The 25,901-nt window shown below is 44.0% G+C and overlaps 1 protein-coding gene across 1 annotated transcript; it reads left to right on the forward strand.

Annotated features, from left to right (window-relative positions):
* On the forward strand, positions 1-25,661 carry CRNKL1 (crooked neck pre-mRNA splicing factor 1). Its single transcript, XM_027559599.1, has 14 exons — positions 1-164; positions 4,937-5,089; positions 5,899-5,990; positions 6,805-6,963; positions 7,678-7,844; positions 12,621-12,799; positions 13,930-14,100; positions 15,694-15,885; positions 19,059-19,118; positions 19,799-19,879; positions 20,618-20,857; positions 21,959-22,060; positions 22,515-22,763; positions 23,664-25,661. The coding sequence occupies exons 1-14, from the start codon at positions 114-116 to the stop codon at positions 23,847-23,849; spliced, it is 2,082 nt and encodes a 693-aa protein (XP_027415400.1). The 5' UTR covers positions 1-113; the 3' UTR covers positions 23,850-25,661.
* Positions 25,662-25,901: the final 240 nt, after the last annotated feature.

Below are 25,901 nucleotides of genomic sequence, written 5' to 3' on the forward strand. Positions count from 1 at the left end.
TTCCGCTTCCGGTTCCGGGATCCAGCTTGTTGTCAGAAAGTTGCGCGGTGTGGGCGAGCCCTTGGGGAAGGTGTTCTGTGGTCCCGGGCTCGCCCGCTGTCGCCGCTGCAGCCATGGCGGCCTCCACCGCGGCCGGGAAGCAGAGGATCCCCAAAGTGGCCAAGGTGAGCGGCTCGGGGCCTTGTGGGAGGAGGCCGGGGACGGGGTTGGCCCGGCCTCGGTGGTGCCCGGGGCGGGAGGCGTGTGGTCCCGGGGAGCTGGTCGTCCCTCCCTGAGTGGGGGCCGCGGGCGGGAAGGGCCAGCCGGGCGTGGGGGTCACTCCCGCGTCCGTGTGGTCGTCGTGTTAGAAGGTGTTTATCTGGGGGAGGAGAGACGTCCTTCAGCACAGACCCCCCGAACCAGACACTCGTTAGGCGCTTGGTCTCCGGGTAGAGCAGTCTAAGAGCTGCCCTCCGTAAGGGTAGAATTGCAGCCTTGCAAAGACTCCTGAGTCCCAGAGGAATATGCCGTGGCTTCCTGGGCTCGTGTGAGGGGTCTCCAGCGCAAACTTTGCCGAGGAAGTGATGGTTAAACTGTGCTGAAGGCGGTAATAGGAGTCAACCCCGGGTGAGAGTGGAAGGAGTGAGAAGAGATGACAAGGTCTGTGTTTTGGCTGATCTGACTTTTTTCGTCGGCGGTTAATACTTAGCGAATGCTTAATATGTGACAGCATTTGTCCTAAACGTTTGCACATACTCTTCCCTCCCGTCTTTCTCCAGCTCAGATGACTTTCTAGAGCCTTTTAGGTACCCGTTTGGATAATTCCGGGAGAGAGTGCATAGAAAGCACTCAACACAGTTTCTGGCACTTAATGTTCATTAGATAGGCACCCTCAGCATCCTCACTGCACACATGGCATTAAATACTTAGTATTTCTTATAGTTCAGTTTCATAAACTTTTATTGGGCTCCACAGGCCCCATAAAAATTTAATGTGAGCCACATAGATAATTTTAAGTTTTCTCATAGCTACAGTAAAAACAAAGTCAAAGCAGGTGACATGAATTTTAATTATACATTTTATTTAACCAGTGTATCCAAGATAGTGTCATTCCATTATGTCATGAATACAAAAAGTTTGATTGGATAATTTATTCTTTTTTTTCCCCCCCATACTAAGTCTTCAAAACCCCTTGTGTGTTTTACACTTGCAGCCCGATTTGGACTCACCAAATGTGATTCAAGGCTGCTGTGTTGGACAGCACAGCTCTAAGACCTCAAGAAGCTTACAGTCTAATGATAGGAACTTACTGAATATGTCTTTGACTTGAAATGCCATGAAAGATCAAAGACGGTTATCCACCTGGGGCCAAGGCAGAAATTGAAGGATTCTGTAAATAGAGGTTGAAATGCCAGTTAAGGCATGACGCACATCTAGATAAGACCTCTAGTTATAGAGTTTTACCTCAGTTCAGTTCAGTCACTCAGTCGTGGCCGACTCTTTGCGACCCCATGAATCGCAGCATGCCAGGCCTCCTTGTCCATCACCAACTCCCGGAGCTCACTCAGACTCACGTCCATCGAGTCAGTGATGCCATCCAGCCATCTCATCCTCTGTCGTTCCCTTCTCCTCCTGCCCCCAATCCCTTCCAGCATCGGAGTCTTTTCCAATGAGTCAACTCGTCCCATGAGGTGGCCAATTTACTGGTTCATTCCTTCCAAAGAAATCCCAGGGCTGATCTTCAGAATGGACTGGTTGGATCTCCTTGCAGTCCAAGAGACTCTCAAGAGTTTTATCCAACACCACAGTTCAAAAGCATCAATTCTTTGGCGCTCGGCTTTCTTCACAGTCCAACTCTCACATCCACACATGACCACAGGAAAAACCATAGCCTTGACTAGACGGACCTTTGTTGGCAAAGTAATGTCTCTGCTTTTCAATATGCTATCTAGGTTGGTCATAACTTTCCTTCCAAGAAGTAAGCGTCTTTTAATTTCATGGCTGCAGTCACCATCTGCAGTGATTTTGGAGCCCCCAAAAATAAATTCTGACATTGTTTCCACTGTTTCCCCATCTATTTCCCATGAAGTGATGGGACCAGATGCCATAATCTTCGTTTTCTGAATGTTGAGCTTTAAGCCAACTTTTTCACTCTCCACTTTCACTTTCATCAAGAGGTTTTTAGTTCCTCTTCACTTTCTGCCATAAGGGTGGTGTCATCTGCATATCTGAGGTTATTGATATTTCTCCCGGCAATCTTGATTCCAGCCTGTGTTTCTTCCAGCCCAGCGTTTCTCGTGATGTACTCTGCATAGAAGTTAAATAAGCAGGGTGACAATATACAGCCTCAACGTGCTCCTTTTCCTATTTGGAACCAGTCTATTGTTCCATGTCCAGTTCTAACTGCTGCTTCCTGACCTGCATATAGGTTTCTCAAGAGGCAGATCAGGTGGTCTGGTATTCCCATCTCTTTCAGAATTTTCCACAGTTTCTTGTGATCCACACAGTCAAAGGCTTAGGCATAGTCAATAAAGCAGAAATAGATGTTTTTCTGGAACTCTCTTGCTTTTTCGATGATGCAGTAGATGTTGGCAATTTGATCTCTGGTTCCTCTGCCTTTTCTAAAACCAGCTTGAACATCAGGAAGTTCACGGTTCACATATTGCTGAAGCCTGGCTTGGAGAATTTTGAGCATTACTTTACTAGCGTGTGAGATGAGTGCAATTGTGCAGTAGTTTGAGCATTCTTTGGCATTGCCTTTCTTTGGGATTGGAATGAAAGCTGGCCTTTTCCAGTCCTGTGGCCACTGCTGAGTTTTCCAAATTTGCTGGCATATTAAGTGCAGCACTCTCACAGCATCATCTTTCAGGATTTGGAATAGTTCAACTGGAATTCCATCACCTCCACTAGCTTTGTTCGTAGTGATGCTTTCTAAGGCCCACTTGACTTCACATTCCAGGATGTCTGGCTCTAGGTGAGTGATTACACCATCGTGATTATCTTGGTCGTGAAGATCTTTTTTGTACAGTTCTCCTGTGTATTCCTGCCATCTCTTCTTAATATCTTCTGCTTCTGTTAGGTCCATACCATTTCTGTCCTTTATCGAGCCCATCTTTGCATGAAATGTTCCCTTGGTATCTCTCATTTTCTTGAAGAGATCTCTAGTCTTTCCCATTCTGTTGTTTCCCTCTATTTCTTTGCATTGGTCGCTGAGGAAGGCTTTCTTATCTCTTCTTGCTATTCTTTGGAACTCTGCATTCAGATACTTATGTCTTTCCTTTTCTCCTTTGCTTTTCACATCTCTTCTTTTCACAGCTATTTGTAAGGCCTCCTCAGACAGCCATTTTGCTTTTTTGCATTTCTTTTCCATGGGGATGGTCTTGATCCCTGTCTCCTGTATAATGTCACGAACCTCTGTACATAGTTCATCAGGCACTCTATCTATCAGATCTAGGCCCTTAAATCTATTTCTCACTTCCACTGTATAATCATAAGGGATTTGATTTAGGTCGTACCTGAATGGTCCAGTGGTTTTCCCTACTTTCTTCAATTTAAGTCTGAATTTGACAATAAGGAGTTCATGATCTGAGCCACAGTTAGCTCCTGGTCTTGTTTTTGTTGACTTTATAGAGCTTCTCCATCTTTGGCTGCAAAGAATATAATCAATCTGATTTTGATGTTGACCATCTAGTGATGTCCATGTGTAGAGTCTTCTCTTGTGTTGTTGGAAGAGAGTGTTTGCTACGACCTGTGCGTTCTCTTGGCAAAACACTATTAGTCTTTGCCCTGCTCCATTCTGTATTCCCAGGCCAAATTTGCCTGTTACTCCAGGTGTTTCTTGACTTCCTACTTTTGCATTCCAGTCCCCTATAATGAAAAGGACATCTTTTTTGGGTGTTAGTTCTAAAAGGTCTTGTAGGTCTTCATAGAACCGTTCAACTTCAGGTTCTCCCGCGTTACTGGTCGGGGCATAGACTTGGATTACTATTGAATGGTTTGCCTTGGAAATGAACAGAGATCATTCTGTCGTTTTTGAGATTGCATCCAAGTACTGCATTTCAGACTCTTTTGTTGACCATGATGGCTACTCCATTTCTTCTAAGGGATTCCTGCCCACAGTAGTAGATATAATTGTCATCTGAGTTAAATTCACCCATTCCAGTCCATTTTAGTTCACTGATTCCTAGAATGTTGACATTCACTCTTGCCATCTCCTGTTTGACCACTTCGAATTTGCCTTGATTCGTGGACCTGACATTCCAGGTTCCTATGCAATATTGCTCTTTACAGCATCAGACCTTGCTTCTATCACCAGTCACATCCACAACTGGGTATTGTTTTTGCTTTGACTTCATCCCTTCATTCTTTGCAGAGTTATTTCTCTACTGATCTCCAGTAACATATTGGGCACCTACTGACCTGGGGAGTTCCTCTTTCAGTATCCTATCATTTTGCCTTTTCATACTGTTCTTGGGGTTCTCAAGGCAAGAATACTGAAGTGGTTTGCCATTCCCTTCTCCAGTGGACCACATTCTGTCAGACCTCTCCACCGTGACCCGCCTGTCTTGGGTGGCACCAAAGGCATGGCTTAGTTTCATTGAGTTAGACAAGGCTGTGGTCCTAGTGTGATTAGATTGACTAGTTTTCTGTGATTATGGTTTCAGTTTTACCTAGGCATCCTCAAAATTTATTATACTATTCTAAAAGAGAAATGTTGTTTTTGCTACCTTTCCTCTTGAGACTTTTATCAATGGCTTTGTGATAAATACCTTGCATGAAATTAAAAAGTTTGTGGGTTTTTTTTTTTTAGTTTCATAGAGAAATGCGAGCACGTCATGCAAAGGGGGCATCTTGTAATAGTGTTTATAAAGTTCACATTCTAAAAAAAGTTCATTTGTTTCTTATACTTTGTGTGAAAAGCATCTGCTAAAAATGGAAATGTCTCCTGTGTTAAAAGGTGAAAAACAAAGCCCCAGCTGAAGTTCAGATCACTGCAGAGCAACTGCTAAGAGAAGCTAAGGAGAGAGAACTTGAGCTTCTTCCACCTCCCCCTCAACAGAAGATCACAGATGAAGAAGAGTTAAATGATTACAAACTACGGAAGAGGAAGGTTGGTCTGTGTGGTCTGGTTTAGTCTGTCAATATCATTAAGAATTTATAGGTCAGAGTTTGAAAAGTTCCTCACTGATTAGAGAGACTATAAACTAAGAAGAGTTTAGTGTTTCTGGCCACCTGCGTAATGTGACTTCTGCTCACCAAGCGGTTGCATTATCGCTAAACTTCATAAAATACACCACGAGTTGTCTGTCTTACGTTAAATCCACCACGGACAGAATTTTTAGTGCTGAATCAAACTCGGGTGGGAGTTTACCAGGCAGAACAACTGACAGCTGAGGAGGGGCGGGAGTAGTGAGTTTGCGCCATGGTCTTCTGTCTGTAGCGCCTCCTGTGCTGAGAGGTAAGACCTGGGGATCTGATCCGACCTGCCCCACCCCAGGATGTGGGATTATTATTTTTTTTTTAAATCCTGTTGCTCATCCTGTTGTATCTACATATTTAGTTATCCTCAGTAATGTCTGAGACGTTACTGAGAGGACTTAAACAGTCAGAAACGCTTTCTCATTAGTAACACGTGTAGAGTATATTAAAGTACCAGTTGTTAACGGGCAATAAGAGAAAATGTCAGCAATTCTACTAATAATTTTTATCTAAAGTTTTCTCTTTGTTTGCCTGTAAGATTTTAAAGAAACACTTGTGACTTTAACCTTCTTCAGTGGGTTTCTTATCTCTCAAGGATTCCAGGATGTAATTTATCTTAAATAAGAGCAAAATGAATAAATTTCTTAGTACAAGGGTTAATAGACAAATGTCATCTTTAGTTACTTTCCCTTTAATTTGACCCTTTTTGCTTTTTGCCAGACTTTCGAAGATAACATAAGAAAAAACAGGACTGTGATTAGTAACTGGATAAAATATGCACAATGGGAAGAGAGTCTAAAGGAGATTCAGAGGTAAAGTCACTGAGCATGTAACTCTGTAAATAGAAATTCTTAAGTTACCAGATACAAAAACATAGAAGTTAAAGCACGTGTAAAACTGTGTGCCTCTGATAATAATAAAATAAAAATTTTCAGAGTTTGTTCCCTTGGGACCCTAGGCTTCCTTTGAGGGGCCTCAGGAATGCTGTGGTGGGCTGGTCCAAGGGAGGAACAGTGGAGGAGGCTCTCCAGGTGATTCTCGTCACCAGCACACACTCTGCAGCCAGAGAAATGCAGTTCTATCCATTTTCTCCATATTGGGAAATTTTTTTTTTTTTTTTTTTTTTTAAGAATTATTGTTCCACTCAAAATCAGTGGCCAACAAAATGAAATCATGACCTGACCCTTCCTGTTGTCCCACCTTCCTGTGTTCTCCCAGTATTCCCCCTGCCCTGGCCAGGCCCAGAGCCTACCGCATCTCCTCATCCCTGAGGAGTGGCAGGGACCCCCACCCCTCCCCCGGCCCCCTGCCACTCACCTCAGTCTTGGGAACTTTTCCCAAGTTCTCACCTACCGCTTAACTAACTTTTCCACTTGACATTTTTCTTTCTTTCCCCTCTGCTTCCTTGTGCAGACCTTCACTGTAACATCACATTGCATTGCAGTTACACGCATGTCAGTCTTTCTCTACAACTTGTAAGGCTCCTGAGAACATGGTATCTTGTCACCTTTTTATGCCCGGAACCTTGCTCACAGTAAACACCTGACAGAATAGCGAGCCGTGGAGGTGGTTGCCGGGTGTGTTGCATGTGCTGTAACTGATACCTTCCAAATCTGGCTTCTCAAGGGCTCGATCCATATACGAACGTGCCTTGGATGTGGACTACCGAAATATTACGCTATGGCTGAAATATGCCGAGATGGAAATGAAGAATCGCCAGGTCAACCACGCCCGGAATATCTGGGACCGAGCCATAACGACTTTGCCTCGAGTCAACCAGTTCTGGTAAGTTCCTGATCTGATGAAATGGCTTTTTGTAGACTAAATTTCCACATTTTTGTGTGTACATGTGTTTATTTTATATTCGTTTGTTTATTTGGCTGCGTCGACTCTTAGTTGCAGTATGTGGGGTCTTTGTTATGATGTGTGGGCTATTCTCTAGTTGTGGTTCCTGGGCTCCAGAGCGCACAGGCTCAGTAGTTGTGGCTCATGGGCTTAGTTGCCCAAGCAGGGATCAAACCCGTGTCTCCTACAATGGAAGGTGTTCTTAACCACTGGACCATAAGGGAATCCCTGTGTAATTATTTTATTTATAGTTGTAATCATATGTATTAAGTCTTGCATCCTACTTTTTCTTTAAACGTACACTCATTACTGTTTAATGTCCTCTGGTCTATTAAGTCATAATCCCAATATATAATAGCTGTGTAATCAAAACTGAAGTTTTGGTTACAGTCTTTTATACAAAAGAATCTTTTTGTTGAACTAAGCAACATTTGAGGAGAAAAATCCTTTTTTTCCAATGTCTGATCCTTTTCAGAATGTCTGATCCTTTTCAGATTTCTATTTTAATAGGAAAACATGTTTGACTTCACCTTTTGGGAAGATAAAGCCCTGACTCTCATGTGTTAACAAAGTTAGAGCCAGAGATTGCCAAAGACCGTTTTTTTCTGAAGTCATTTTGACCGTGACTGATAAGTTCAGATGGTTCTATTGAAGGTACAAGTACACGTACATGGAGGAGATGCTCGGGAACATCGCTGGTGCCCGGCAGGTGTTCGAGCGCTGGATGGAGTGGCGGCCAGAGGAGCAGGCCTGGCATTCGTACATCAACTTCGAGCTGAGATACAAGGAGGTGGACCGGGCCCGCACCATCTATGAGCGCTATATCCTTCAGATGGGTCTGCCTGCTGCACTGCCGGGGGGCTGTGGTCTGGCTGGGCCATGTAGTCACTGATGTTGGCCCAGAAGTCAACTTCTGCTTCATAAGTTGCGTTTATATTTTCTAGGGACATAGTATTCAGAACAAAAGTTTGTGGTCTGGATAATTGTGTCTTTTCCAAGGAGACTTGGGTTTGTTTATACTTTGGCATTAACACTGGTTCTTTGTGGAAGTTAATACCGTAAGACCCTGTTTGCTCTGGGGTATATGTTGGTCATGGGCACTGGTACTGGAGTTGGTCCAGAGGTTTACTGTTTACTAGCCATGTGATCTCAATGCGTCAGATCACTCCTTGGAGCCTAGGTGTCCTCTTTATTTTTTCAATTATTTACTTATTTTTTGGCTCTGCAGGCTTTTCTCTCATTGTAGCGGGTGGGGGCTACTCTAGTTGAGATGTGCAGGCTTCTTTCATTGCAGAGCACTGGCTCTCGGCACACAGGCCTCAATAGGTGCGGCTCCTGGGCTCTAGAGCACAAGCTCGGCAGTCGTGCCACACGGCCTTAGTTGCTCCATGGCATGTTGGGATCTTTCTGGACCAGGGATCGAACCGGTGTCTGCTGTGTTGGCAGGCAGATTCCTTACCACTGAGCTACCAGGGAAGCTCCCTCATCTTTAGAAGGGAGGTAAAAGTCCCTGCTGTGGGCGGATTGTGAGGAGGAAGGAGATGGTGACGGGAGAGCACCCTCAGCAGTGCTTGATTCGTGTTTCACTGTTCTTGTGCTGGTTTATCTCCTACTTGCTAGCGTTTATTCATAAATCCACAATCAGTATTTGTGGCACTTTGGCAGTCGTTTGCAGACAAGCCCCAGAGTGATGAAAAATTTGCATCACCCGAGGCACTTGGTCCCAGTGGAGGACAAACAAAACGGCCGTCTGCCTTCCTGTCTCTGCTCTCTTGCAGGGTTGACTGGGGCAGGGAGCGGGAGGGGCAGTGCAGGGGAGGGAGACGCCCGGCTCTGGGCCAGCTGAACAGGACAGAATTCCTTCTCTGGCACCGGTTAGTGGGCAGCTTTAGGCATGTCACTTAACACTTCTGAGACTTGTTTTCTCTTTTCTAAAATAAAAGAATTTGCCAATGATAGTTATTTTTAGGATTGAAAATCACAGTCTATGTGAGATACATGTGTGTATTCATATGTATAGATATAGTATATATGTGTGCGTGTATCATGCATACATATTTCCTCTGGGAGTAGCGATTTGGTATTCTCCAAGCAGAGTGACTTCATAGAGCATAAGTACCGTGAGAAACAAGACTCAACTTTATTATGTAATTTTAGCATCTTAACTGTGACTATTCATTTTGGTATTACTAGTTTAACCAAAGCATGTATCACACCTGCTCTGTGCCATGCATTATTCTAAGCGCCTTACAGATACTGTTGTTTAATCCCTGTGACAGCCCTCGATTCAGAAGCTGCTTCCTTCTGCAGATGAGGAATCTGAGGCAGGATAGCACCTTTCAGGTGCTGGTGAGGCTGGGATTTGAGCCAGTCAGCTTCAGAGCTGGTGCTCTTTAATCATTGCCCTAATGGAACATGTTCAGTTCATTTGCCAGTCATGTCCGACTCTTTGCGACCCCATGGACTGCATACTGTTTAATCATTGCCCTATTGGAATGTGTTACTACTTTGAAATTTAATTGATTTCTTCAAGGAAAGTAGATGAAAAACACATCCTATGAAGAAATAAAATTGTAATCAAAAATGTCTCTGTTGGCTCTGATTAGTAGTTTTCTTTTCGTGACATGTTTTTTCTTTCCTTCTTCCTTTTTTTTTTTTTTTTTTTGATTTTCTGGCCATGCCACACACCTGGTAGGATATTTGTTCTCCCAACCAGGGATTGAATCTGGGCCATGGTAGTGAAAGCACTGAGTCCTAACCACTGGACCACCAGGAACTTCTTTTTTTCCCTTAAATCTTTATTGGAGTACAGTTGATTTACAATGTTGTGTTATATAGCAAACTAAATCAGTTTTATATATATATGTATGTATATACATATATGCATTCTTTTTCAGAATCTTTTCCAATATAATTGACCACGGAAGTGTTTCCTGTGCTGTACAGTAGGTCCCTGTTATCTATCTTATATTTAGCAGTGTGTGTGTTAGTCACTCAGTTGTGTCCGACTCTTTGCGGCCCCATGGACTGCAGTCCACCAGGCTCCTCTATCCATGACATTCTCCAGGCGAGAGCACTGGAGTGGACTGCCATTCCCTCCTCCAGGGGATCTTCCTGAGCCAGGGATCGGACCCAGGTGTCCTGCAGTGCAGCTGGCTGCTTTACTGCCTGGGCCACCAGGGAAGCCCAGTAGTGCATGTATGTTAATTCCTGTGTCCCAGTCCATCACTCCCCCACGTTTCCCCTTCCGCAACCATAAATTTGATTTTGGGATCTGTGAGTCTGTTTCTCTCTGCCACACAGTTCATTTGTGTCATTTTTGTTGTTGTTGTTAAATTTCACCTGTAAGTGATAAATGGTATTTGTCTTCCTCTGACTTACTTCAGTTAGTATGACTGACTTCATTTCTTCTTTGGAGAAAAGTCTACTTAGATCTTTTGTCCATTTTTTGATTGGGTGGTTTGTTTTTTTTTGATACTCTAGGTTTATTCATGTTGATGCAAATGACATTATTTTGTTCATTCTTATGGCTGAGTAATATTCCATTGTATGTATGCACCACATCATCTTTATCCATTCTTCTGTTGATGGACATTTAGGTTGCTTCCATGTCTTGGCTATTGTAAATAGTGCTGCAAATTAAAATAGTGAACACTGGGGTGCATATGTCTTTTTGAATTAGGGTTTTCTCCAGATATATGCCTAGGAGTTGGATTGCTGGATCGTATGGTAATTCTGTTTCTAGTTTTTTAAAGAACTTCCATTAAGTTCTCCGTAATTATATTCAAATAAACCAAATGTACCAAATTATATTCCCATCAACAGAGTAGGAGGGTTCTCTTTTCTCCGTGTCTGCTCCAACATTTATTATTCACAGATTTTTTGATGATGGCCATTCTGACCAGTATGAGGTGGTATTTATAGTTTTGATGTGCATTTCTCTAATAATTAGTTATGCTGAGCATCTTTTCCTATGATTTTTCCCCATCTGTCTGTCTTTGGAGAAATGTCTATTTAGATCTTCTGTCCATTTTTTGATTTTTTTTTTTTATAGAGAGCTGCATGAACTGTTGGTGTATTTTGGAAATTAATCCTTTGTTGGTTGCTTTATTTGCAAGTATTTTCTCCCATTCTATGGGTTGTCTTTGCATTTTCTTAATGGTTTCCTTTGATGTGCAAAAGCTGTTATGTTTAATTAAGTCCTGTTTGTTTGTTTTTTGTTTTTATTTTTGATACTCTAAGAGGGGGATTCAAAAAGATACTGCTGTGATTTATGTCAGAGAGTGTTCTGTTTTCTTCTAAGAGTATCTGGCCTTACATTTAGGTCTTTAGTAATCTATTTTGAGTTTATTTTTGTGTATGGTATTAGGTAGTATTCTAATTTCATTCCTTCACATGTAGCTGTCCAGTTTTCCCAGCACCGCTTATTGAAGAGACTCTCTTCTCCATTGCCTATTCTTGCTTCGTCATAGGTCAGTGTGTGGGTTTGTACCTGGGCTTTCTGTCCTGTTCCATTGATCTGTATTTCTGTTTTTGTGCCAGTACCATACTGTTTTGATGACTGTAGCTTTGTAGTATAGTCTGAAGTCAGGGAGCCTAATTCCTCCAGCTCTGTTTTTGATTCTCAAGATTGCCCTGGCTACTTGGGGTCTTCTGTGTTTCCATACAAATTAAAATTTTTTTTCTCTCAGTTTTGTGGAAAATGCCATTAATAGGGATTGCATTAAATCTGTAGGTTGCCTTGGGCAGTATCATAATTTTTGACACTATTGATTCTTCCAGCCGACGAACATGGTATGTGTTTCCACCTGTTTATGTCATCTTTGATTGTGTTAACCAGCTGATCTCTCCAGCTGTAAGGGGGTTTCCCCAGGTGCGGGAATCTCTCCTCTCCTCCAGTCCCCCACCAGGGGTGCAGGTCCTATCCTGCTCACTGTTGGCTATTGCTTTTCTTTCTTTCATCCTGCCTGGATACGTGGGCATCTTCTTGTTCTTTCAGGTGTCTGAGGTCCTCTGCTGGTGTTCAGCAGGTGCTCCGTGAGAACTGTTCCCTGTCTAGCTGTACTCTTGGTGTACTTGTAGGGAGAGGTGAGCGCCACATCCTCCTCTGCCATCCAGAGTCCTCTCAGAAGTTTTTTCCTTAATCAGTAATTCAGATATTATTACTAAGCAGATACCACAACAGGTGCCATTTGTTGAGCACATTCTTTTGACCTGAAATTGCAAAGACTTTTCTACACATTTTTTCTAATTTATAGTTGACAATCATTAAATGAGGTTGGTTGTTACTATTTTCTTATCATTTATAGATGATAAACTGAGGCTTAGATAAGGTAAGAACTTGCCCAGATCACATGGCTAGTCACGGGGTTCAGCTTTTCATGACTCCAAACTCCTCTTTGTACTACTCCTAAAATATGAAGACGCACTGGAGGAGGCCAGAGAAACAAGACACTGCCCCCTGGGGAGTCACAGGCTAGTGTGTCTCCAGTCACCCCCATAGCCATAGTGGGTGTTGTTGAGGTTCTGGGTTTGGGCTTGGGTTTTTGTTCTCTAAGCCACATTGTGCTACCTGGTTTTTCCTTCATTCCACTCACTTGTTCTTGTGCACCCTGATGTGAAGAACTGGATTAAGTATGCCCGCTTTGAAGAAAAGCATGGTTACTTTGCCCACGCACGGAAAGTGTATGAGAGGGCTGTTGAATTCTTCGGGGACGAACATATGGACGAGCACCTTTATGTTGCCTTTGCCAAATTTGAGGAAAATCAGAAAGAAGTAGGTAAACTTAAAGGAAATCAATTATGTTGCAAAAGAGCTTAGAAAGGATGACTTTTTGTGCACGTTGAGTTCATTTACAGTTTCTTACTTATCCTTGGAGAAAATAATTTCAAAATACGAAAACATGATTTCTCAAGGGAAAAGTGCACGTCACTAACCTGCAGGTTGGGAGTGGTTATAGATTGTATTACAGCGGTCTTGATTTTGTGTGCTCTACTTGAAAACAGATCTTTAAATCTAGAATGAGAATATTATCTACAAACTAAGAGTCATTTGATACTCTGATTAAAAGGCTTCTCAAGTAATGAGCCTGGGAAACAAAAGGCCTAGAGCCTTCAGTACTGAGAACAGAATTTGAAATGAAAACAATGATGGCCCCACAAATAAGTCAGTTGTGTTCTCCCGTAGTATATGTGGAAAACAATCCCTTCTCGTAGTTCAGATAATCCGGGATGGGGAGGGCCATGTGCTGGGGTCTGAGTGTGGGGTCTTGCAGAGGTCCCAGGGGTGAGTTCAGGTTCTGTCCTCAGGCTGGTGGGAGGTGTGGAGGGTCTTAAGCAGGAAGTGGTCAGATGTCGTCTGTGTGACATGTGGTGGGCCTGTGGCTGCTTCAAGCGCAGTGTATGGGGAGAGAGCGGCAGAAGTGGGATGGGGGCTTTTCACATGGTCCACAGAGAGATGGAGGTGGGTCAGCAGGGACCTGGGGGGAGTGGAGGGCTGAGTTGAGGAGGTAGAAGGGGTGGACTGTGGAAGCAGGGAGTGTGGGGGTGCAGGGGAGAGAGGAGTCGGGGTGGGGGGCAGGGGGAGGGCCCTGGCTGAGCAGGTGCGTGATCAAGACCGGAATGAGGAGTCTGACAACGACCCAGCTGGGCGGGACTCAGGTGAGTCCAAGATGCAAGGACGATGTCCAGCTGGCAGGTTAGGTGGACTTAAATGTGGGGCTCAGAGTGTCTGTCCATCCTGGCAAAAGTACCTCAACAAAAGGGAGAGGGAAAACCGTACTTTGGACACTTTGAGGCCTCACAGTCTAACCTACAGGTCATGTTTTATGTCAGAGTTGCTCCCCGTGCTGTGGCTAGAACAAGAGTGCTGTGTTCTGGAAGAGTAACCATCCTGTCTGCTTTCAGTTTGAGAGGGTGCGAGTGATCTACAAGTATGCCCTGGATAGAATTTCGAAGCAGGAGGCCCAGGAACTCTTTAAAAATTATACCATCTTTGAGAAGAAGTTTGGTGACAGGCGGGGCATCGAAGACATCATCGTGAGCAAGCGGAGGTTCCAGTACGAGGAGGAGGTGAAGGTGAGAGTCACAGGGCGGCACCGACGGGCCTGCCAGCCAGGCCTCTCCCCACCCTGTGTCTGCAGTAAACCGGCAAACAGGACAGGGAAGAGGCAGGCAGACAGCACTTGGACTTGTTCTGCCGTGCGAGTGTTGGAAGTCACAGTGTTGGCTGCTAACTGGACACAAAGAACTTGAGCAAAGGAAATTTGGAACCCATTTGAGCTCATTATTTAAAGAAGATGGAAGAGTCAGAGATTGACCTAAAAGAACCATATTTATACATTACCCTTTAGCTGCCTGAGCAAGACTATTGTAGTTACAGTTCCATCCTCATCTCTCTCTGTAACATACTGTTTTGATTTGAATTCAAAGGTAGTAGTGTTTGCCTTTATTGCTCTGCTATGTATTTTAAAATATTTCTGCCTGGTCAAATTAATTAAGATATCTCCAAACAAAGGACCAAGTGGTGGTAGATGAGGTCAGCGAAATATGTTCAAGATATATTATTATTAAATGAGAAGGCAGGTTCTGCAGTTGTGAGAGTGGTACAATCCTATTATAATATTAAATTTAGACATAGAGTCACATACATAAACAGACACTTAGGAGAACAGACGTCTGTTTTCATGGCTGTAGATACTGGGAGCTTTGCAGAAGCAGTAGGAAGCTGGGGGAGGAGGCTTGGAAAGTGGGCAGGAATCAGGCCAGTTGCAGAGAGTCCTGAAGAAGAAGGTGGGACAGTCACATTTCATTCCAGCTGGGAATGATCAACCCACCAACGGAAAGCGCTTCCACAAGCCAGTTCCCGCTGTCCTTCATCTCTGTGTCACCCACCAGCATGAGCCAGACTCTCAGACAGGGGTCCTTACGTTGCCAAGTGCAGTGGCTTCCAGGGGCCAGGAAGGGTGGGCCCCTGGCTCCCTTCACTTCTGTGGAGGAGAGGTGTGCAGGGCATCACCCAGCACAGAGCTGTGTGTAATTTGACCAGCAAATTACCAATTGCTGCTTCATTTAAAACAAACAGAAAACCAGTTGTTAATTAATTTTTATGCATTTGCCTCTAAGTCATTTTTCCATTTATACCTTCTTTTAAAAAACTTAAAAATTGTGTGTTAAGTCGCTTCAGTTGTGTCCAACTCCGTGACCCCATAGCCTGCCAGGCTTCTCTGTCCATGGGATTCTCCAGGCAAGAGTACTGGAGTGGATTTCCATGCCCTCCTCCAGGGGATCTTCCCAACCCAGGGTTTGAACCCATGTCCCGAATTGGCAGGGAGGTTCTTTACCACTTATGTCCTACATTGGCAGGAGGTTCTTTACCATTAGCGCCACCTTGGAAACCCAACTTAAAAACTGGGATGCTCCCCCCAAAAAAAGGCTGTTGTAGGTGAAAGGAGCTTTGCTGGGGAACCTGGTAACAGTCTGTCTTCTCTCTCCTTTTCCCTTTCTATTTATATAATCTCAAGAATGGTATTTTTCAATAAAATAGTGTAAAGTCTAGAAAAAAGGCTGCTGGAGTATAGAAAGTCAGTCTGGTGCCTTCCGTCAGCTCGCCTAATCCAGCAGGTGCAGCTCTGGATTTGGTTTCTGTTTAATCCAGCCTGGTGTTTCCAGGCTAACCCGCACAACTACGACGCGTGGTTCGATTACCTGCGCTTGGTGGAGAGCGATGCGGAGGCCGAGACGGTGCGGGAAGTGTACGAGCGCGCCATTGCCAACGTGCCGCCCGTGCAGGAGAAGAGGCACTGGAAGCGCTACATCTACTTGTGGATCAACTACGCCCTCTATGAGGAGCTGGAGGCCAAGGTGCAGAGTGGGTCCTGGCCGCGGGGGGCTGCTCCCCTGGGCAGCCAGCTGGCGTGGGTGGGAACTGATAACCGCGGAGCCTTGACCACACAGGAATTTCTCTGTACATTCTTACAGGCCTCCTTGCAGCCATTTACATTCTTTCTGCCACGTTTTAAACTCTCTATACCTGCTGTGGGCACAGGCGAGGTGGTTTTTAGTTTTGATTTTTTTTTTTTGCACCTTGAGGTGCTTGAAAGAATAGCTTCATTATTTATAGTTGCCAGGGTTTTCTCATAACTAGGGATCACAGCTGGATTGCACATTCTTGCTCTTAAGTAGAATTTTCAGAAATTGGTTGTAAGTTAATAGGAAAAGACGAATCCTGTTGGTTGAAGACTGCAGAACATCTTTGTTCCTGCTGTCACACACCCCACTGAGAAGCTCTCACTTGGTGGCTCAGTGCTGTGGGCAGGTCTTTGACCAAAGCTTGATGCCCAAAGTTAGTTCGCTTTTGATGATAAATAGAATAACAGCTTGTGGAAACATATTCAGTGTTCAGATCAGATCAGATCAGTTGCTCAGTTGTGTCCGACTCTTTGCAACCCCATGAATCGCAGCACACCAGGCCTCAATGTCCATCACCAACTCGCGGAGTTTACTGAGACTTACGTCCATCGAGTCAGCGATGCCATCCAGCCATCTCATCCTCTGTTGTCCCCTTCTCCTCCTGCCCCCAATCCGTCCCAGCATCAGAGTCTTTTCCAGTGAATCAACTCTTCACATGAGGTGGCCAAAGTACTGGAGTTTCAGCTTTAGCATCATTCCTTCCAAAGAAATCCCAGGGCTGATCTCCTTCAGAATGGACTGGTTGGATCTCCTTGCAGTCCAAGGGACTCTCAAGAGTCTTCTCCAACACCACAGTTCAAAAGCATCAATTCTTCGGTACTCAGCCTTCTTCACAGTCCAACTCTCACATCCATACATGACCACAGGAAAAACCATAGCCTTGACTAGACGGACCTTTGTTGGCAAAGTAATGTTTCTGCTTTTCAATATGCTATCTAGGTTGGTCATAACTTTCCTTCTAAAGAGTAAGCATCTTTTAATTTCATGGCTGCAGTCACCATCTGTAGTGATTTTGGAGCCCAGAAAAATAAAGTCTGACACTGTTTCCATTGTTTCCCCATCTATTTGCCATGAAGTGGTGGAACCAGATGCCATGATCTTCGTTTTCTGAATGTTGAGCTTTAAGCTAACTTTTTCACTCTCCACTTTCACTTTCATCAAGAGGTTTTTAGTTCCTCTTCACTTTCTGCCATAAGGGTGGTGTCATCTGCATATCTGAGGTTATTGATATTTCTCCCAGCAATCTTGATTCCAGTTTGTGTTTCTTCCAGTCCAGCATTTCTCATGATGTACTCTGCATATAAGTTAAATAAACAGGGTGACAATATACAGCCTTGACGAACTCCTTTTCCTATTTGGAACCAGTCTGTTGTTCCATGTCCAGTTCTAACTGTTGCTTCCTGACCTGCATACACATTTCTCAAGAGGCAGATCAGGTAGTCTGGTATTCTCATCTCTTTCAGAATTTTCCACAGTTACTTGTGATCCACACAGTCAAAGGCTTTGGCATAGTCAATAAAGCAGAAATAAATGTTTTTCTGGAACTCTCTTGCTTTTTCTGTGATCCACCGGATGTTGGCAATTTGATCTCTGGTTCCTCTGCCTTTTCTAAAACCAGCTTAAACATCAGGAAGTTCACGGTTCACATATTGCTGAAGCCTGGCTTGGAGAATTTTGAACATTACTTTACTAGCGTGTGAGATGAGTGCAATTGTGCAGTAGTTTGAGCATTCTTTGGCATTGCCTTTCTTTGGGATTGGAATGAAAACTGACCGTTTCCAGTCCTGTGGCCACTGCTGAGTTTTCCAAATTTGCTGGCATATTGAGTGCAGCACTTTCACAGCATCATCTTTCAGGATTTGGAATAGTTTAACTGGAATTCCATCCCTTCCACTAGCTTTGTTCGTAGTGATGCTTCCTAAGGCCCACTTGACTTCACATTCCAGGATGTCTGGCTCTAGGTCAGTGATCACATCATTGTGATTATCTGGGTCGTGAAGATCTTTTTTGTACAGTTCTTCTGTGTATTCTTGCCATCTCTTGTTAATATCTTCTGCTTCTGTTAGGTCCATACCATTTCTGTCCTTTATTGAGCTCCTCTTTGCATGAAATGTTCCCTTGGTATCTCTGATTTTCTTGAAGAGATCCCTAGTCTTTCCCATTCTGTTGTTTTCCTCTGTTTCTTTGCATTGATCGCTGAGGAAGGCTTTCTTATCTCTTCTTGCTATTCTTTGGAACTCTGCATTCAGATACTTCTATCTTTCCTTTTCTCCTTTGCTTTTTGCTTCTCTTCTTTTCACAGCTGTTTTAAGGCCTCCCCAGACAGCCATTTTGCTTTTTTGCATTTCTTTTCTATGGGAATGGTCTTGATCCCTGTCTCCTGTACAATGTCACGAACCTCATTCCATAGTTCATCAGGCACTCTGTCTATCAGATCTAGGTCCTTAAATCTGTTTCTCACTTCCACTGTATAATCATAAGGGATTTGATTTAGGTCATACCTGAATGGTCTAGTGGTTTTCCCTACTTTCTTCAATTTAAGTCTAAATTTGGCAATAAGGAGTTCATGGTCTGAGCCTCAGTCAGCTCCTGGTCTTGTTTTTGCTGACTGTATAGAGCTTCTCCATCTTTGGCTGCAAAGAATATAATCATTCTGATTTCGGTGTTGACCATCTGGTGATGTCCATGTGTAGAGTCTTCTCTTGTGTTGTTGGAAGAAGGTGTTTGTTATGACCAGTGCATTTTCTTGGCAAAACTCTACTAGTCTTTGCCCTGCTTCATTCCGTATTCCAAGGCCAAATTTGCCTGTTCCTCCAGGTGTTTCTTGACTTCCTACTTTTGCATTCCAGTCCCCTATAATGAAAAGGACATCTTTTTTGGGTGTTAGTTCTAAAAGGTCTTGTAGGTCTTCATAGAACCGTTCAACTTCAGCTTCTTCAGCGTTACTGGTTGGGGCATAGACTTGGATTACTGATATTCAGTGTTAGGGGTATACATTTTTGTTAGTAATGGTAAAATTAGTATTGGACATGAATATTTTGTGCAAATTTCTTATCCTCATGTAGGATCCTGAGAGGACAAGACAGGTTTACCAAGCCTCTTTGGAACTCATTCCTCATAAAAAGGTATGTTTGCTGTAAGCATTCTGTTCTAAACACATGAAAATCCTGTGTCTGTTACTTGTGAAATAATCCCGAGGAATCCTATTTGTTGATGAGCTCTTTCCCTGTGCTAGGCACCCTAGGAAAACATAAATAAGAACTAGGTATGCTCTTTGCCTCTGAAAACAGCTTCCAGTCTAGTTGAATGGACAGCCTTTAAGTGACCAATGACTGATAGAGATAATGGAGAAATTCCGAGAGGATCATAATGGGAACAGACTGAGCGGAGTGCACTCAGCTTGCACAGGGACAGCCAGCTGCTGGCACCTGCGTGGATGTCCATAGGCACAGGAACACGGGTGTTCTGGGAGCAGTTGACACGTGGTCTCTGCCCACTGTGGGCAGTTGGCTTTATTTCCTGACACCAGAGATAGCGAGCGATGTTGACCAAATTACTGTCTGGAACAGAGGGGCGTGTTCTGCCTGCTAACCGCACACCCACAAAGCTGCCCCTCAGTGGGGGCTGGAGAGCCCTGCGTCACAGTGAAGTGTCCAGATTACTCTTGGTGATTTCTGTCAGATATTGTTAGCTTAGCTTATAAACGAGAAAATACATCTGCCCTAGCTGTGAAGCTTTAGGGAAATTCACTTGTGGCCTTGTGTTAATTTAAGTTTAAGTGAATTTTTGTGCTTTTGTTTTCTAGTTCACATTTGCCAAAATGTGGTTACTATATGCACAGTTTGAAATAAGACAGAAAAATTTACCATTTGCCAGAAGAGCTTTGGTGAGTAAATAAAGGATCATGATGCATCATTAAGTCCTTTGAGAAGGAAATTTACATCTTAGTGTTTACAGGTTGTCCAGTCCCCCACTAAGAAGGCAGGAGAAATACTGTGCCTTTATAACCTGAGACATGTTTTCAAAAGCTGGGCCTTAGAGGGAAGATTGGGCGATAATGCTTAAATTATTCTGTTGTCAACAATGGACAGTTACAGCTACCTGTTAACCAGATCTTTCCTGCGGCTAGGGAGATTTGATCTTAAATTGTTAGTAGTCTGATCCTCTGCAAGATTTTTGGTATATTAAATGCACCTCCGTCTTGACAGGTATTCTAAAGTTTCTCAATAGGATCAGATGCAGCTGTCCTTCTGATAAGCCCCTGGCTGTGGGCAGCAGGGTTCATTCATTGATAACCCCTTTATCATGGGAAGTGTTCTCCTTTGACATCTGGATTCCATAAGAGATCCTGAGAATCTAGGTGAGATTAAAAATAGTTTTCCAAACACTTCAGCAACCCTGCCTCTTACTGAACAGGCCCAGTTGATGGCTGAGTGAGCTGGAGGGTTTCTTTGGGCCTCTGTCAGGAGCAGTAGAGCAGTGTGGTACTGCAGAGGGAGTGGGTGGTTCACCGGATCAATGCACCAAGGCTCTTGCTCAGTGGAGTAACGGCTTCTCAGCCAGGTCAAGGATGTCTGCACAAGTCAGACCCACTCAGGCATCACCTCGGTGTCTTCTTTTCCAGGGAACGTCCATAGGCAAATGTCCAAAGAACAAATTATTTAAAGGTTACATAGAACTGGAGCTACAGCTTCGAGAATTTGACAGATGCCGGAAGCTTTATGAAAAGTTCCTGGAATTTGGGCCAGAAAACTGTACCTCTTGGATTAAATTTGCAGAATTAGAGACAATCCTTGGCGATATTGAGCGAGCCCGGGCGATCTACGAGTTAGCCATTAGTCAGCCACGCTTGGACATGCCAGAGGTGAGGCGCTTGCGTTGACTGGCTTTATTTCAGACACTGGCCCAGCTTTACCTTAGATAACCATCTAAGTCTGTGTGCCTTTTGGAGCATAGGGACAATATCACCTGTAGTCTTTCACTAAGATCAGGGCTTCTGTTTTAGAGACAGAAAGGCAGGGGGAGAAGCCCTCTCTAGCGGGTAGCTCAGCCCTGCCCCAGTGACACCAGGATGAATTGTAATTTTACAGGTGGGCTCTTCCTGCCTTTCTGTAACAGAAGGCTAAAGGGGGCGGCCAGGGCAGTGCAGTCTAGGCCACGTGAAGTACAGGGGAGGGGTTCTTCTGGCACAGATTTGCCTGGATTAGGCCCTCACCAAATCAGGATGTTCCTGGAGGCACAAGTGCCCTGGCCTGGCCAGCTATGGGGTAAGCTCGAGCCTCCAGGTGGTGCCAAACTGCAGCCTGGACAACGTGAACCTCAGGAACCTCCAGGCTTGCGCAGGTGTTCTGTGAATCTTGCTCTGGGGTGACTGCACTCAGTGGTTTACCAGGCCCCACTGACTGCACTGGGCAGGGCTTTCTCGGTCACTGGTCCCATGAGTTGGCCTCAGCTTTTCCACAGACTGCAGTCTCAGGTGACCAGGCTACATCTTTCTTGTCCTTGTGCCCTGACAGGCTGTACCAGGCGAGTGGGCAGCTGGTCCCTGGATGCTTGTTGAGTTGAATTCAGACGCATCAGGGAACTTACAGTGATGGCAAAAACAGTGTACACTGACTGACCGAGGCCTGTTTTCTCCACACAATTTCCTCATATGTGGCAGGCTTATGATAGTGCTGGGTGGTTTGTTAAGTTTCTCTGCTCTTCTTGTTAAGTCCAACATTTGGGAAATTTCAAAAGAGAATCTGGAAATAGATCCAAGGTCTTTTTTCTCATAATGTAGACTCTTAGCCAAATCTTGGCCAGCTTGTAAATACTGGCATTAGTCGTAATATCCCCTGTGTGTTCCTTAGAAAGTTCTAGGTTCCTGGATGTTCTAGGTTGAGATGCTAGTTAGGCTGTGCTTCAAACAAGAGCATGTTGCTTTTTAAATGTCAAGACTGACCTATGAATTTGTCTTTCTCAGGTGCTTTGGAAATCATATATTGATTTTGAAATTGAGCAGGAAGAAACTGAGAGAACACGAAATCTTTACCGAAGATTGCTTCAGCGGACACAGCACGTCAAGGTATTCTGTGATTTGTGTGTTTGCTCGAATCAGCAGTCTGGAAGAAATAGTGTATTTATATATATATATATATATATATATATTTTTTTTTTTTTTAATATATTTTAAGTGGCTTCCTTTTACAGAGAGCTTGTGAGTCTCAAGACTTTGGAATGTTAAGCTTATACCAGGCCAATATTTATATTGCATGTGAGCAACTTGGATATTGTAGGTTGAATAAAAATTAAAACTTTTTTCAGTATATTAAGATTACTTCAGACACCTAATTAGATATAAAAGCAGACTTCTTCACCATTACTGTATAGAAGCAGCTAGTCAATAGGTTACATTCTTTAGAATACTTGAGATGAATACAGTAGGTATGTTCAGATGTTGTCAACAAGAAATTAGCTTATTACATTATTGTTTCCTGGGTGACATGGTTAATTTGGTTTGGTAATAATTTCTTTCTAAGGTATGGATCAGTTTTGCACAGTTTGAGTTGTCTTCAGGGAAAGAAGGAAGTTTGGCCAAGTGCAGACAAATTTATGAAGAGGCTAACAAAACCATGCGAAACTGTGAGGAAAAGGAAGAGAGGCTCATGCTGCTGGAGTCGTGGCGAAACTTTGAGGATGAATTTGGAACAGCGTCAGATAAGGAGAGAGTGGACAAGCTCATGCCCGAGAAGGTCAAGAAAAGGAGAAAGGTCCAGGCTGACGACGGGGTAAGGACTGAGCTTGTGCTGGTCCTCCATGCCAGCCGAGCAGAAGCGCCCCAGACTTTGAAATGTGTGTGCAATGCATGGCACGTGTACAGCCTGAGGACGGGGTCAGCAGATGGGGAAGGAGTCGGTCACAGTCTGGCTGCTGTGGGAACACGGCAGGGTGTGCGGTCCACCCAGGGTGGAGCCCCAAGGAGGGCTTGCAGAGGGTCTTCCTGGCACTGCTGGTTCTGGGAACTGTCTGAAGTGTGTTGTTTCTGGAGCATTAGACAGGAGGTGGAGGGCAGGGTAGCTCCGCCTCTAGGTGGGAACTAATGCAGGGGAGGCCCTGTCGGCTGTAGGAAAGCCCCCAGAGCTCTGACGCAGTTGGCGTCTCCTGTGGGTGGATTGCAGGGGCTTGGATGCAGAGGGTCTCTTGGGAGGCTGTTGTATCAGAGAGGCGGTGCTGGAATCTGGGACAGTGCACCCATGGGGAGTGCAGCCAGTGGCCGACTGGACGTGGGAGGGGCAGGCAGGGAGCCAGGAGTCCCAGGTCTGTGGCTTCACTGTGAGGTGAAAGTCAAGTAAATCTTTAGAAGTTCAAAATCTCACACACAGGACTGCAAGGTGGGATGGAGGACACTGCGTATCTTCTGGTTGACTGTGGAGCACTTTTCCCACCACGCTGTTGCTTTCAGTGAGCAGCAGCTGCAACACCCCCCATCCAGCAGTACGCACTCACTCCCGGTCTCCAGGGCCTGCCCTTGAAAGTAGAACTTTGAAAGTAGGCCTTGATGTTGTTTTGCACAGTAACAGTAAGTTGAATACGAACCCTGGGCTCCACAGTGACGATTCTCTGCTGTAACTGGAAAATGCATTTCAGCCACAGGTTAGCTTATCTTCTGTTTTTCTTTGTCCCTGTAGTCAGATGCAGGGTGGGAAGAATACTATGATTACATCTTTCCCGAAGATGCAGCCAACCAACCCAACCTCAAGCTCCTGGCCATGGCCAAACTGTGGAAGAAGCAGCAGCAGGAGAAGGAGGCTGGAGAGCAGGACCCAGACACAGACACTGCCGAGCGGGAAGCTGGGCCCTCCTGTTCGTATTGACAGATGTTATATTATTTTTATAAATGTATAGTTTGGAATTCTTGAAACTCCTGTTAAGTTTTTGGGTATTCCACCAGTAATGAATTGATGGGGATCTTTTGACAACTACTTTTGAATTATTTTTAAAATGCTCTTGGGTTAGTTGGGGGTGGGGTTTGTAAGTAAAGGAATTTTTCTTTAGCTGCTGGGTTTTCTTTATCTGAGTCTAAAACATTTTGTGCCTCCATCATTCATTAGGAAATCTAATTCATCTGTTTTAGATGGAACTGCAGAATTTTGAAAGTCTTTTATAAAAAGTTCTCAGTTACATTCCATAGTAACTTTTTTCTCATGGTTGTCTTCATAAAGATATTTTATGCATTCATCTGAAACCTGTAACTTACTCACGTCTCGAGTCACTGACTTGAGTTCCATCCCCAGCTCTGTCACTTAGTGATACATAACCTTTCAGTTTATGGACTTTGGCCGGGTCATTTTGAAGATTAAATTAGAAAAGGAGTATGCCTGGCAGAGGGAGTGCTCAGATGTCCATGCCTTGTGGAATTGGGCATGCTTGGATTAATTTTAACATGAATAACTGTACCTTCTTAATGGCCATTTATACTGAATGTTTATGAAAACACCAGTTGGGAAATAATTTACAGTTGCTACATTTCTGCACAAGGTGTTTTTTTTAAAAAACCAAGAACATTTTAGTAAAATTTCAGTTATACCATAATCAGTTGCCCAAACTGGCCGAGTTCTGCAGTGGCTTGCTTAAACAACAGTAATTCAGGAGCTGTGAAGAACAATGTCCCATGCTCCAGTGAGTGTGGGAAACCCTAGGTTAAGCCTTGCAGACAAGTCTCTTTATACTTAGGCTTCTTAGGGCTCTTGACACATTCCTATATGTTATGAATCCTCAGCAGCAAGGCCTCGCTGTGTTCCCCAAAATACAGTGAAAAGGAAACCATTTCTACCAAGAGCACCAATAAACACTGCCCAGCATGCTGCAGCAGACTGTCTACCCATAAACTTGACTCATTCAACCTGGCCTCGATTTAGAATGTGAAAAACACCTGCGGGAACTTATATGACACTTAGCAACGCAAAGATGATGGTGTATTTGCTGGCTGATACATTGCGTATATTCTCAAGCAAAAAAGCATTTGCCTTAGTTAACCAATCTGAGAAATTGTTTCCTTTAATCTAGCCCATATTCTCAAGCCTGTTTTTTTGTTGTTCACTGCCAAGGTTATTTGACTGGAAGCATAGCTGTCTTGTTTCTTCACCTGTAGGGACAATTAGCAAATTTACTTGGGCAAATGTATTATTACACTGTCAAGTATGTTAGTCACCCAAGGGAGTAAAAGCTAGTTGTTACGGTGTTAAAATTCTACCTTGAAAATAGGAGCGTTTGAGAGCAGAAAGAAATAGGACCAGCAGGTAAAAGCAACCTGTTCTCCACCTCACTCCTTCGGTCACCAGACTGGCATTGGCTGCTGGAGTCACAGGCTCTGAGTCCCGAGGTCTGAGCAGGGGCTTCAGAGGAGCACTGTGTTCTGAACTGGCTAAGTTGCACAGCCCCATGGGTAAGATGAAAACGGGCCAGATGCTACTGTAAGTGATTAATCATAATCATGTTTGTGTTGCACATGTGTGAAAGGAAAAAAAACCAGCCAAGTTCTTGTGTAAACTCCTTCCGCTGTTTGCAGGCACATACCATGCCTGTGTAAAATGCATGAAGAAAAAGTTACTCTTTGGGGAGACTATCACTTCTCTCTCACCTCCACCAAAATAAGTCCTTTCAAAAGTAAAGGGTTTTAACAGTCATTTGTGATTCTTTTCATTTTCTTTAGCTACTTCTTTTATGCACTGGTATTACAAGTGAAAACTAAACATGAAAATAAGTGGTTAGCCTGTGAACTAATCGTTTGGCCTTTTTTTTTTTTTTTTTTTTTAAAGAAATTAGGTTCTGTTCTCCTTTTATCATCTTTTTGTACTTTGAAAGGCAGGAATACAGTATTGTGAAACTACACAGAGGAAAGACCTGAGACCAGCAGTGTGGAAACA

This window comes from Bos indicus x Bos taurus, chromosome 13 (assembly GCF_003369695.1).
Source record: "Bos indicus x Bos taurus breed Angus x Brahman F1 hybrid chromosome 13, Bos_hybrid_MaternalHap_v2.0, whole genome shotgun sequence".
Taxonomy (NCBI): domain Eukaryota; kingdom Metazoa; phylum Chordata; class Mammalia; order Artiodactyla; family Bovidae; genus Bos; species Bos indicus x Bos taurus.